General features: G+C 39.5%; 2 protein-coding genes across 2 annotated transcripts in view; both read left to right on the top strand.

Annotated features, from left to right (window-relative positions):
• Positions 1-14,784, top strand: part of LOC129757474 (ankyrin repeat domain-containing protein 11) — a 452,887-nt gene that overhangs the window by 285,799 nt on the left and 152,304 nt on the right. The window lies entirely within an intron of this gene.
• LOC129757476 (26S proteasome non-ATPase regulatory subunit 12) lies at positions 8,835-10,769 on the top strand. Its single transcript, XM_055754715.1, has 4 exons — positions 8,835-9,024; positions 9,139-9,849; positions 9,913-10,127; positions 10,192-10,769. The coding sequence occupies exons 2-4, from the start codon at positions 9,154-9,156 to the stop codon at positions 10,664-10,666; spliced, it is 1,386 nt and encodes a 461-aa protein (XP_055610690.1). The 5' UTR covers positions 8,835-9,024; positions 9,139-9,153; the 3' UTR covers positions 10,667-10,769.

Here is a 14,784-nt window from a genome sequence, read left to right as displayed (position 1 = left end):
GAGAGAATTCACACAGCTACATTTTGTGAACGTATGATTTTCAGAGAGAAATTAAGCTCATATTCGAGTAGTTGAACAGATCTTAAGTGAGCTTTCCCTTTTTTAGATCACTTTCGGGTGATCAACTTTTGACGTCTGTCTGTTCTTCTACCACTACTGTACTACTACTAGCTTGCTACTTCTTACCAAAACACACTCTTCTTTCTCAAAGTGCGTCTCACTAATTTAGCTGTCTGTTTTACCACTGAAGAGGAAAAACATTTTTTAAAACGTTGAGAATTTTATTGGAGTTACTTTAAATGGCAAATAGAGGTATGATAACTTGTAGGAAGATCATCACTTCATTGTTTGCATAAGATCATCTTAAATGGTACCATTTTAGATCGTTTTTTTTATTTCATATCATGAATATTTAGCAATCGCCTATCAAAATGCTATGAGGAGGTGTAGCATCCTGAAGAAGAGAATAAACCCACGCAATCAGATGAGTGAACGACGGGTATTCAAAGCTATAAAAGGCAAGGACCGCCATGCTCAACGCTCATAAAGCCGGATCTACATACCATAAGAAACATCTGTCCTCATATATCTGGACTTGAATTCCGTTAGATCAAATGTTCGTTATTAAGCCGGACTTGTGTACCGTTACCGGAAACAATTCGACTAACCTAACCACAAGAAACACTCTGACAAGAAACAATCTGAAAAGCATTACCACATGAAAGACGGAATAGGGAAGAATGCCCTAAGTGGCAAATTCCTAGAAAAAAAAGCTCAACGCTCAGGCCGATGACATAGTAAGAGCGATGCGATGCGAATTGGCGAACGCGGCCAATGCGAACTCGAGCGGCGGCACAAATTGACATCTGCTTCGCCGCGTTGAGTATGTCAGGTTTAAGCGATTCGCATACATTTTTACAAATGTGGTTCGCCGCATTGAATCGCATTCGCCGTTTCGCATCGCATCGCATTCACTATGTCATCGGCCTCAGTCTGGAGAGGAATATCAATCTGTGCAAATCAAGATATCACAGGAGGATCCTTCCTTTACTCAATTTAGCCAAATTTGCCAAAAAAATGCTCATTTTCGTATCAATATAAAAAAGACATACACTGCCTTAGCCGATTTAGGCTTTACAGACTGATTAAATGACGTGGACAACTTAAGATAAACATTCAACACCGAGATGGCAATCGAACCCATCCCGATCAGGAGAGCATATCAAAATAATAACTAGAACGTATCTCACCAAGATATTTTCATTTGATTCAGTTATAATTAAGTACTCTAAATTTTCGATTTTAAGTTTCTCCAATCTGAATTATATCTTATTCTGATTGACAGACTTGAATCGGGTTGAGCTCATTTTCAATGATAAAGATTTTTTTCGGATTGTCCTAAAATTAAATGATTATATCATATTTTGATATACGTGCAACTTTTTATGAAACACGGACATCGAAGTCAAAGGCCCAAACCGTGCATTAATGAGTTTCGCTCAACAGATCCATAAAATTGAATCCAATTTTTGGGAATCCAAAAATGGAGCATGCTTTTAGCATATAGTGTGGTTTATTACATTCCACTAGAAATTTTTCTCTAATCACTAATATCTTTAAAAGTTATAATTTTGATAGGTTTTGTTCTGTCCAATACCTAACAATGCTATCTGAATGAGATATATTCTTGAAAGGAGCATATCTAAAATTGATACAATTTAGCTATGGTCGCATAGATTTTATAATATCATTTGAGATATTTTAACATCCTACGAGTACTGAATAATAACTCATTGAGATAGGAAAAATTATTATCAAAATATCTCGTCTTGATATAATTCAGTTTTTTCCTCCTGATCGGGATACCATAAATGGACCAGCTATTACCATCTTAGTACGCTACCACTCGACCACCGAGACGTACAAAAAAGTCGACACAAACATCATCGGTTGTGGAAATTTTTATGGTCACATCGACCATGTCATGTTGGTTTTTTTTTAATTTTAGTAGAGACCTAAAACCCAATAATTCGATCTGTCCATGACCGATGACATTCGTGCAATTCCAGATCACGTCCGACCCAACGTCATTCCTTCAATCTTTGCACCAAAAGTACGTGAAATTTATCCTACAAAATTGTCAAAAAAAATACAGCTAAGAGAACCTTAAAACCACAAGAAAACTTAAAATGGACCTATTTTTTGAAGAACCATCAATTTGATGACCTCAGAAATCGCTCTAATAAAAATATTTGCAGTTAGGTCTAAGAGTTTCCACCATTCTGGATTGATTTTTTGATTATAAAATCCTAAGTTAGGTAGGAGAGATGAATCATAAACTGCGTCTAAAGGCGGGGTTGGCAAACGACAATTCGAAAACTATGAACAATATTTTCTTTTTATACAAGTTGATATATCTCAGTTATTTGTGGACTAATATTAATAAAAATAAATAAATAAAAATTGATCAATGAGTTAGTCTTAACATGTTTCAAATTTAGGGGGAAAATGTCCAACCATTTGTATTAAAAGTACAACTGAAAAAGTACTGAAAGTCAAGTTTCCCTATGCTTATGCAATTTTTTAAAAAAACTGTCAATTATATTTTTAAATTGCGACCCAGAGATGGGTCTTGACTCAAACATTCAGTCAGCGAAACTTTTTTTTGTAGAGAAATGAATCCAACTTAAATGAAATTTCAGGGACTAGATAAGAGAAAATCGATGTTGAAAAACATGCGAAAAAAAATCGCCTTGTCTCCCGGTGAGACTTGAACCCACATCTTGCGCCTCTCCGGGGCCCATGTATTAACGCCAGGTTGGTCTCCTGTAGTAGAATGTTAATACATGGGCCCCGGAGAGGCGCAAGATGTGGGTTCAAGTCTCACCGGGAGACAAGGCGAATTTTTTTCGCATGTTTTTCAACATCGATTTTCTCTTATCTAGTCCCTGAAATTTCATCTAAGTTGGATTCATTTCTCTACAAAAAAAAACTGTCAATTATTTTCCTCATTTATAAAGTTTTTGAACAAGAGTTGTTGGTATACATAAAACTAAGCTTCTAGAAATTCTATTGGGGAAAAAATTGGGTTCTAGACAGTCAAAATATAATGTCGAAATTTCGAAAAGCTGAAAGCTGGGTTACTCATCTATTTCTGAAAGTTTATTGAAACTGAACGCATCTGTCGTAACCGATCCATGGAATTCTATCCAATAATCAAAAAAATCTTATAAAATAAAGCATTGTGTACTTTAAAATTTAACTTTATACGCTAGAAAACATCTGACTGTACTAGGTAACAACTCTCTGTAAAATGATTCCCTATTTTCTCTTGTAAACTTAGTTACTCTCTCTTTTTTTTAACTATTAGCGCTTTACTCTCGCTCAAAAACCCCTCCCTACATGCTTATTCATGAATAGTCAACAAAATTCTTTTATTGTGCGAATTAAGTACAAGGTATTTCATTATTCGTAGAACAATGAACATTTATACCTACATCACATCAACATGTGATTTAAAACAAAAATTTACAATTTGAACTAACATGGATTTTAAAATTAAAATATGTGAAATTTACTTCCTAATCTCTTCAAAAAAGAATAAAGTAAGAGTTTTTGATAAAATTTTGTGTGAGTCCATAACACTCAAAAATAGAGGTTTCCTATTAATTAAGTTATGTTTTTACCAATTAACATAAAGCATTTTGAATATTCATGTGCTAAGGCGTTTACTTGATATAAAATTCTGCATTCGTTAGTTTACACTAACGGTCAAGTTCAAATAAAGATTTGAGTAACATAACATACCACCTGGAAACAAAATACTGATCATTTTGAACAGTTGATGCTGTTTAAAAAGATGGTTTGTCGTATACAAAATACAATGTTTAATCTATCACTCATATCTCAAAACCAATTGTAGTCTTAAAAAAAAGTTTAATCTTTTCTATTCTTAATGATTCTTTTTCACTTCAGATTGCATAAGTTCAGGCGATTGTTATGCAGTAGAGATTCCAATACAGCAAATGAGCAGCATTAGAACTATGTTTTTTCCAATATGGTTTAGAGATTCTTCGTTTCTCAGTTTACAATTTCCATAAGAATACTAAAACTGCTTTAAAAACTTAAACATATTTTTATTATATTTTTTATTCTAAAAAAAACATTATCAAAGACGTTTAGCTTACTTTCAAAGGATGTTTCGAAGCCTAAAAAACAGAACGTCCATTTGAATGGAGTTGTTATATCGAAAATTCCAAAACTGTTTCCGTGTAATTGAAAACCAAAATATTTTTCAACTACGTACACCTACTCTGCCAGAGTTTGCCAGAGTTAAGTAACTAGGATTTTACAACTTTAGGTGTAGTGGCAACATAACGAATCCGTCTCCGTCTGGGCAGAATGCCCTTGAAGAACGAGCTCTGGCGGTCGAAAAACTTCGGATCCATACCGGAAGCAATGAGGTGTTTCCGCAGTGTAACAATCTCTGGTGGTACCAAGGAGGTTTGATTCGAAGGACTGGTAGAATTTTGTTGAGCACAAACCATTGAGGCCACTAACAGACCAACGAAAAGTAGAACCAACTTCATGATGACACAAAATTTACTGAAACGAAAACGGGATACGAAAATATCTCGAACCCATCTTTTTCCTTATTCAGTTATTTGAACAGGTGGTTTTTCAATTTCAATGAAATAAAAAAAGCTGGACGTCTTTTTTTCGATTGGGGACATTGACGAACTTTTCAGGAAAAAATCTATGATAATATAAAAAAAATTAAACCTTACTCACATACAACTTCGAATAACAGAAAAATAGAACAAATCTTCTTGGGAATTATTGAGATTGATTGATTTTGTCAAGTTTTCAAGTTTTCCATCATATCGAGCTCGGATGGAAAAAAATTCTCCATTTCCTGGACGCAGCATGGTTTCTTATCCTTGCCTCGACGGAAAGAAATGAAAACTCTCATATGCAAAGATCAAACCTTCAACAGCCAACCAGAATATCGGTAGCTCAAGTTCGAAGGATGAAAAAGCAAAAAAACCGGAAATGAAGTGTTGATTTATTTTCCTTACTGTTGGCTTTTGTAAAACTCACAAACATCTTGAAATAAGTACTGCATCCTTCTCTCTGCAGGACTATGGTGTTCACATATTGACTTTCAATCGAATTTCAGAGGACTTCTTTTATGTCCTGCTGTTTAAGGCTTGAAAAGAATCGTCGATATTGAAGCTTTTCTGTAACAACAAATAATTGAATTATTAACATATTAATTTAATTTATGTTCGTCAACGAAATTCAACATTCTTTTTAGATAAAAACGTTAATTAAAGGTTAAATTCGATTGAAAAGAAATAATTAAATACAAGTTCGTAAAACAAGTTAAAGAATAAATGGATTTTTGACATTAGAAAATATGACAAGTTGCAGCATGTCTCTGTTTGATCAGATGGTACTTCACCAAAGCCATGCTGAGGGCAGCGTTATTTGTATGATCTAAAAATTTTACTTAAGTTTTTTTGTTGTTTCTCTTCGATTCGATACAATCATATGCTATTTCGAAGGACTCTAACTTAAAGAAATACTCTAAAACGTCAGACAAAATCAAATAATAGAATTATAAAAATTTTAGTTCTGGTTGTTATCAAACAATAAAACTTTCAATCAAAAGTTTATTTGACTCACGATCGCCACATTTGAATAAGACTTTTTCTTAACAATTTCGAAAGCCGAACTATTTGTTTTACTGAACACGTGGCTTTCAATTTTGAAATATTTTTTTCATAAACAAAATTCTAAATTTCATATCATAGTATATATCACCATTTCTCAACTTCAAGCCACATTAAACACACATTTTTAACAAACAAAACATTTTTTAATTGAAGCACTTTCAGCACATTCCATGTTTCTTCCACACGTGTTGGGTTCTATGCGTCGCTTTTAACTTGGTTCCAGGTGCTTTGAGCCAGCGCTTCCGCCTGTTCTACGCTCATTCCAGCCTGGACCAACGAATCGATGAACTTCTGTTGCTCGGCAGGGATAACTGCCAAAATTACGACGATCATTGCAATCAGGATAAGTGCTAGGAGTAGCTGCTTCATTTTCTCTCGTTTGAAACAAAAAAAAAACGTGTTAAATGTAACTTGCAAAAGTTTTAAACTTAAACTAATCGTACTTCGTCCTGGTGCCTAATATTTATCGGAGACGAGATCTGGTTATAGTTTTATTACAAAAACACGCATTGTGATAAAATGTTAAATCAATAAACAAAGTCTACGCCAGCACGTTGAGGTAACGCACATGTTCAAATATGTGATGGCTGGATTGTGCGCGAAAAAAGTTGGACACTCAAATTTCCTCACAAAAATGCTCTATCGCTCTGTTCAACACCTGTAAATTTTCTCCTAACTTTTCAGTCCATATTTATTAATTTTCATTTCGAATATCCTTTCATCAAGAATATGCATTTTTTCAGCGATATACCAAAAATAAATTTACAAAATCTTAATTCGGAATCCGAATTCTGAATTCTGAATCTGAATTCTGAATCTGAATTCTGAATTCTGAATCTGAATTCTGAATCTGAATTCTGAGTCTGAATTCTGAATCTGAATTCTGAATTCTGAATCTAAATTCTGAATCCTGAATCTGAATTCTGAATCTGAATTCTGAATCTGAATTCTGAATCTGAATTCTGAATCTGAATTCTGAATCTGAATTCTGAATCTGAATTCTGAATCTGAATTCTGAATCTGAATTCTGAATCTGAATTCTGAATCTGAATTCTGAATCTGAATTCTGAATCTGAATTCGGAAATTAATTTTTACGGCCTTATCGGTGAAAGTTATGTTCTCATAGTGAGAACATTTCAAGAATTGAAAATTATAGATGGATAGAAGAAGATTAGAAGAAAATTATAGGTGTTGAAATGAGCGGGTAGAATTTTTTAAGAAGCATTTTCACCACATACTTAACTTTTGTTCAATCACGGATCAACTATTTTGAAATGTTAGAATCGGACAGGGTTGAGTCTAACACAACACAATAGTTGATCTTGCGTGGTTCGCACCGCGAAACTTGCAGTGCGAACGAACAAAAGGAAAGCATGTGGTCGCTCTGAAAAGCTCCCGTAATTAATAAAATTAAAATTTGGCTAATAAAAAATCAAAAACGTTGTTCTTTGCATCGATAGCCAGTCTGTACCACCCTATCGACCGAAGCGAAAACAATCAAACCCGATTGGATCGCTCGCAAAGATAACAACCGGTACAAGTCTGACGTCGATAGAACCGTTGTACTGTTTACGGGAGCTTTTCAGAGCGACCACATGCTTTCCTTTTGTTCGTTCGCACTGCAAGTTTCGCGGTGCGAACCACGCAAGATCAACTATTGTGTTGTGTTAGACTCAACCCTGTCCGATTCTAACATTTCAAAATAGTTGATCCGTGATTGAACAAAAGTTAAGTATGTGGTGAAAATGCTTCTTAAAAAATTCTACCCGCTCATTTCAACACCTATAATTTTCTTCTAATCTTCTTCTATCCATCTATAATTTTCAATTCTTGAAATGTTCTCACTATGAGAACATAACTTTCACCGATAAGGCCGTAAAAATTAATTTCCAAACATAAATCACGGTGATTAATCTTAATTAATAGAATCTGAATTCTGAATCTGAATTCTGAATCTGTATTCTGAATCTGAATTCTAAATCTGAATTCTGAATCTGAATTCTGAATCTGAATTCTGAATCTGAATGCTGAATCTGAATTCTGAATCTGAATTCTGAATCTGAATTCTGAATCTGAATCCTGAATCTGAATTCTGAATCTGAATTCTGAATCTGAATTCTGAATCTGAATTCTGAATCTGAATTCTGAATCTGAATTCTGAATCTGAATTCTGAATCTGAATTCTGAATCTGAATTCTGAATCTGAATTCTGAATCTGAATTCTGAATCTGAATTCTGAATCTGAATTCTGAATCTGAATTCTGAATCTGAATTCTGAATCTGAGTTCTGAATCTGAATTCTGAATCTGAATTCTGAATCTGAATTCTGAATCTGAATTCTGAATCTGAATTCTGAATCTGAATTCTGAATCTGAATTCTAAAACTCAATTCTGAATTCGGAATTCAGAATCCAAATTTTAAATCTCCAACAAAGTTGTTTAACGAATTGAATTATTTAAAAGCAAAAGCTGAAAAATGTGTTGCAGTGTTTAAAAAAAAAATTAAAGTGACATTTCAATATTGATTCGTGTTTTAATAGTATAATTTCATATTTACCATGCATTTTTAACATTTGGAATGAAAAAACTTAATTTATGAATGAGTGCGGGAAAAATCCCACTCCGAGAAATCGGGTTTTATACAACTATTCAAGTGAAAGAAAAACCTTCCAACCAAAAGGTTTGAATTCAGGGCTTCAAAAAAGACGAAAATTACCAAAATAATAATGAACAATAGGAAATCGGACTGTTGATTTTTACATATGTGATTTGACGTTTCATTTTTACAATAAAAAAATGCGAAAATTAACATTTGACAATTTACTGAAACTGTCTAACATAACTTTTCTTAATTTATGTTTATTTTTATGCAAAGTGCGAACCAAAGAGTGTAGCAACCTGTTTTGTAGATTTTTTTTTAAAGAGTTCACGAATCATAATTAAATTAAAAAAAAATTAAGCATCACTCTACCAGAGCTAAAATTATACCAGTTTGGCTGCGTCCTGTCGCTTTCAGTCTTTTTACACCAACACAAACAAACACACGCAGCCGACTTTTTCTCACAGGGCGCAACTGTCAAAAGTTGTGATTGTTCGGTTTTCGCTTGCTCATCTTTCGTGCGGGTCCTCCGTCGTTTTCCGTCTACCAACGTTCAATAATCCGCATCACTTAGCTCCCAGCTGGTTGAAATTGTTGCAAGTTTTCTAGTGAAATTAGGATTGGATTTGTGTGTTTAACGATTGCTACATTGTTCTAAAGTCCTGAGGTCAACTTCCGGTTTAAAGGTATGTGGAAATATTTGAATTTTGTGGGTTATTTTAGAAAAGAAGTCGCTCGCCTAGACCGAAAGCCTTCAATTTGCCTTCGTCATGTCGATGCTTAAATGCTTTCTTTCGTAGGGAAAACAGTTCAACATGGATCAAAATATGGATATCAACGCGTTTGAGGGTCGCATCGTTAAGATGGAAGTGGATTATAGTGCCACTTGCGATGAAAAAATTCCGCTCTGCAAGGAAATGGCTAAGAACAAAAACAAATTCAACGAGGCACTGGAAATTTTGCTGTCACTGGAGAAACAAACCCGTATCGGGGCCGATTTCGTTTCCAGCTCCCGGGTTCTGATTGCGATTGTTCAGATATGCTACGAGGCAGGAAATTGGAATTATCTAAATGAGTACATCACGATTCTGGTCAAGCGACGATCCCAATCGAAACAGGCCGTGGCCAAGATGGTCCAGGAATGTTGTACCTACGTGGACAAAACCCCGGACAAGGAAACGAAGCTGAAGCTTATCGATACCCTTAGAACGGTTACCGAAGGTAAAATTTACGTCGAAGTCGAGCGGGCTCGTTTGACCAAAATCTTGGCTGACATTAAGGAAGCCGATGGGGATGTTACCGGGGCGGCCACCATCATGGAAGAGCTGCAGGTGGAAACGTACGGTTCCATGGATAAACGGGAAAAGGTTGAGCTGATCCTGGAACAGATGCGGCTCTGTTTGTCTAAGCAGGACTTCGTCCGAACTCAGATTATCGCCAAGAAGATTAACATCAAATTCTTCAACGATCAGGAACAGCAGGACCTGAAGCTGAAATACTACGATTTAATGGTAGGGTTGCAAAAAATATTTGATTTGATTTAAATTGAATTAAGCTGATTTGTAAAATTGCAGATCCGCTTGGACAAAGATTCGTCTTTCATTAAAACGTCCCGGCATTACTTGGCTGTGGTGGATTCGGAACTGATAACTAAGGAACCGGAACGGCAGCAAAAGATGATGATCTATGCGGTGCTGTACTGCATTCTATCGCCGTACGACAATGAACAGGTCGATATGATGCACAATCTTTCCAAAAACAAACTGCTGGAAGAACTTCCGGTTTACAAGTGAGTTTCTGTTTGTAGTCTTCATTCTTTCAATTTTTCATTTTAATCAATTTTCTCCCCAAAGGGAACTCCTTCGACTGTTCATGTGCAAGGAGCTGATCAACTTCGACGCCCTGTGTACCGTATACGGAGCTGAACTGAATACCTTCGACATCTTCAACCAGGAAACGAGCCACGGTAAGAAGTGCTGGGCCGAGCTGAAGAATCGGTTGATCGAGCACAACGTTCGAATCATCAGCAACTACTATACCCGCATCAATCTGAAACGGATGGCCGAGCTGCTGGACCTGAGTGAGGCCGAATGCGAAGACTACCTGTCGCGGATGGTCAATGCTGGAACGTTAAAGGTGAAAACCGATCGACCGGCCGGTGTTATTCACTTCTCGCAGAAAAAGGCTTCGTCGGAGATTCTCAATGATTGGGCCTTTGGGTTGAATGAATTGATGAATCTGGTTAACAAGACCTGCCATCTTATTAACAAGGAGGAATGCATTAATAATGTTATGCCGGTGGGAGGAACAGCGACTGTTCAATCTTAAGTCCAGCAAACAATCGATTCTAACAGTTTCACTGCGTAGGTTTAGTTGAGATGGATTGCCGGCCCTATATTTACAGAATAAAATTAAACTCATGATTGATCCCCACATTTTTGCTGAATATTTCGAAAGAAATCATTATTATTTGACTTAGATTTTAACAGAGAAGATTTGGCTGTGTGGGTATCATAAGCATCAGCAAGCAAGTAGCTATGTTTTTTTTTTTGTTCAAAATTGCCGTCTGTCACTTAGTTCTATAACCCTTCAATGCATTATCAGTGGCTGATAAAGAATGGGTCACTAATCTTAATTAGCGGAAATTTTAAAAAAGCTCGATCAAAGTTCTAAATTTTAGAAAAAATCTGTTGGAACATTTAAGACGTACGGAAAAATACAGGCAGTGAAGTATTTCTTTTGGGATGGTGATGATCGACGACCGGCTGAGCTTTACGGCCCACGTCTCACGGGCCATGTCGAACAAATCGGCAATCCGCTGCAGCAGAAGGAGGGTCTTGGCGATTGTGACCTCGTCCATTTTGCGGTACGAAGCGGCAGCCTTGAGCAGGCCAAGTCACTTCACGTCACTCGCCTCGCAGAATAAGGCCCAGTGTAACTTGCAAAAGCTCTGCAGTGTGCTGCGGCTGATGAACCTGCGAATAATCAGCGCATACCTGTCCTCGGTAGCTGCTGATGTTGTGGCGCGGGCCATGCCCATCTCGGTCTAGTTTGAGGAAGATATCTTCTGCTACGAGCACAGGCACATGCTCGATGTGCGGAAACATGCCAGAGAGGCCTCGATGTCCAATTGGCAGCACCAGTGGGACAGCTCGGAACGTGGCCGGTGGACCCATCGCTTGATCCCTAACATCGGATCCTGGATGGACCGGAGACATGGAGAGGTGGATTTCGGCATGACACAGTTCTTGACTGGTCTCGAATGTTTCATGCAGTACCACAATCGGTTTGGACACGTGGCCTCGCCATCCTGTCCAATTTGCGGTGACACAATAGAGACACCAGATCACGTAGTGTTCAACTGTCCGAGGTTCGAAGGGGTACGTGCTAACATGCTTGCCGCCTGCGGACCAGACACGACAGCCGACAACATCGTGCAGAGGATGTGTGAGGATGTCCATACTTGGCGCGTGGTCAGCGATGGGTTCACCCGGATCATGACTGCCCTGCAGAGGAGTTGGCACCAGCACCAGCCCGCGACCGATGTACGATGACTCCTTCGTCGGGTAGCACCTAAGTTGTGTGCGCCCGATCCTGGCAGTAAAGCATACAAAGATAAGACAATAACTTCTGCGTATACCGAGTTGTTAGGTACGTCGCGCGTCTGTGTGTAAGATATCTTCATGGTTCCCTTCGCGGAGTATCCAAGTCAAACGCGCCCTCTGCCACGGAGGCTGTGGGGATAAGACATGACCTTCTTCGAAGTGAAACTCGTAGGGGGAAGAGTATTCACGTCGCGGAGTTCTCTCGGGTAGAGTGGTCTCACGTCGCCGTCGGATGAGCCACTCGAGTCGGGTAGGATGACATCACCGTCGGGATTTATCTGAGTCGCAAGCGTTAAAGACCCGTACGTGTGATGTGACAGGCCCGAGTCTAGGATAAGCTACTCTCGATTCGGCACACGGCGGGTAAAAAGCCTAGGGTTACCAGCCAAAAGGGAGGAGGAAGACCGGACCACGGTCGGGGTAGAATGCCCTTTCGGCGGGGGGCATTCGAGTAGTGTGCGTCCGATCCTAGCAGTAAAGCATACAAAGATAAGACTCTGCATTCTGCGTATACCGAGCTGTTAGGTACGTCGCGAACGTTGTGTAGGATACCTCCACCGCCGCGGAGTATCTGAGTAGAACGCACTCCCTACGAGGGAAGCTGCGGGGATAAGACTTGACCTTCTTCGCAGTCGAAATCGTAGAGGGAAGACTATTTACGCCGCGAAACACACTCTCGGGTGGGGTGACTACACGTCGTCGGCGGGTGAGTCACCTGAGTCGGTGTAGGATGAATTCTTCGCCGGGACTCATCAGAGTAGTTTTTCGTAAAGCCCCGGATGTGTGCTGTTACAGGCGCGTGTCCAGGATAAGCTGCTCTCGATTCGGCACACAGACGGGCAAAGAGGAGAGGGCCTCGAGCCAAACCAAGCGGAGCTAAGATCTTGAGTCTCTAAAGGAGAGGTCATTGGTCTCTTGCAGTGGTCTCGAACAGAGGCGGAGCGCACGATAGTCGTGGAAACCAAGCGAGCCAGGAGCCAACCAAGCGAGAGAGAACAGGTCCTTAGTCTTGAATCGTAACAAGGGGCAGGGTATACATGCTGGAGTTTTGACTCGAACTGGAGTTAGTCGATGAGCGCTTAAGCGCGGCCTCCCCTGCACCAGGCACCTCCCCTGAAACGCGAAGCAGGAAGGATTGGGTTGATGATTAATACGCACAAGACGAAGTACATGCTGGCCTGCGGATCCGAGACCGACCGAACCCGCTTGTCCAGTAATAACAAGGTCACGATCGACGGCGACGAGCTGGAGATAGTCGAAGACTATGTCTATCTCGGCTCACTGGTGACCGCAGACAATGATACCAGCCGTGAGATCCGGAGGCGACTTATCAGCGGAAGTCGTGCCTACTATGGACTCCACAAGCAACTGCGGTCGAGAAGACTTAGCCCTCGCACGAAGTGTAACCTGTTTATGACGCTTATTAGACCGGTTGTTCTCTACGGACACGAGACATGGATATTGCTCGAGGAGGACCTGCGTACACTCAGAGCATTCGAGCGACGAGTGTTAAGAACCATCTTTGGTGGCGTGCAGGAGAACGGAATGTGAAGGCGAAGGATGAACCACGTGACTCTACGGCGAACCCAGTATCCAGAAGGTGGTGAAGGCTGGCCGGATACGCTGGACAGGACATGTTGCTAGAATTCTGGACGACTGTCCTGAAAAACAGGTGTTCACCGCGAATCCATAGTAGGCACAAGACAAGCAGGTGCGCAACGAGCGAGGTGGATATACCAAGTGGAGCGTGATCTGGTGAATGTGGGATGCCCAAAAAATGGAGAACGGTATACTATGGAAATCCAGCAAGGGCAAAATAAAGTGCCCAAATTATTTTTTTTTTCAATTTCTTTTATTTTTCTGGTTAAAATTCAACGAAAACCCATCGTTATCATTATTAAAATATTGTTCATTATGTTCTTTAAAATTTTTGTTAATGTTGTGCTGGAAAAAAAAGAAAGTTTTTCTGATAGAAAAAAAAACAGTTAATATTCCAAAAAAAAAACAGGGGCAAAATAAAGTGTCCAGATCAGTACAGCTTCAAATAATTCAAACTGAAGGCAAACAAGAACGATTTAATAATGGGAATGGCCTTCTTCAGCCTTCAACATCTCCTGCAAGCGCTTCGGCATACTTTCAACAAGGTTGTGCAAGTGTTGTGGGTCGAGTTCTTCCCACGCATGTTCCAGGGCATCAAAATAAGTATTTTTATTTGCCACACCAGTCTTATCAATCAGAGCATCAAGGATGGCCCACAGATTTTCGATGGGGTTCAGATCAGGACTTTGTGGGGGCCATTCAAGGGCTTCGATGCGGCAGGAACGGAAAAATGACCTCGTACGATTGACCGTATGCTTCGGATCGTTATCCTGCTGTAAAACGAAGCGCTCTTCGATGCCCGTCTTTAAGAGGGATACCTCGAGGTTTTCCCGCAGGATATTGCAATATGACTCAGCTGTCATGATTCCGTAAATTTTTACCAAATTGCCCACCCCACCCCTAGAAAAGCACCCCCACACCGTCAGGTTACCTCCTCCGTGCTTGACTGTTCCTTGAATATGGCGGTCTTGGAACTCCTCATCCGACTTGCGCCACATATCATCCTGCTTCTTCCGGTTGAACAGCTCGAATTTGGATTCGTCGGTCCACAACACTATTTTCCAGTATTCGAGCGGTTTATCGGCGTGTTCCTTTGCGAACTTGAGCCGCTTAGCCTTGTTCACCTGGCTGATGAAAGGTCTTCTCACTGCGATATTGCTATCGTACTCCTTTGCATGGATGCGGCGACGGACAGTACGACGCAATATCGAAAATTGGAGCTCATCCTGTATCTGCCGGATC

Source organism: Uranotaenia lowii, chromosome 3, assembly GCF_029784155.1.
Source record: "Uranotaenia lowii strain MFRU-FL chromosome 3, ASM2978415v1, whole genome shotgun sequence".
Classification (NCBI taxonomy): Eukaryota; Metazoa; Arthropoda; class Insecta; order Diptera; family Culicidae; genus Uranotaenia; species Uranotaenia lowii.
Note: the sequence above shows the minus strand (reverse complement) of the source record. Positions and strands in the feature narration are given on the sequence as shown.

What these genes read in the sequence shown, in the direction of transcription:
- LOC129757476 (XM_055754715.1), top strand. Translation starts at nt 9,154, where the DNA reads ATGGATCAAAATATGGATATCAACGCGTTTGAGGGTCGCATCGTTAAG. An exon ending in TGAAATACTACGATTTAATG is followed by an intron (nt 9,850 to 9,912) that starts GTAGGGTTGCAA and finishes GTAAAATTGCAG; the next exon opens with ATCCGCTTGGACAAAGATTC. An exon ending in GAAGAACTTCCGGTTTACAA is followed by an intron (nt 10,128 to 10,191) that starts GTGAGTTTCTGT and finishes TTCTCCCCAAAG; the next exon opens with GGAACTCCTTCGACTGTTCA.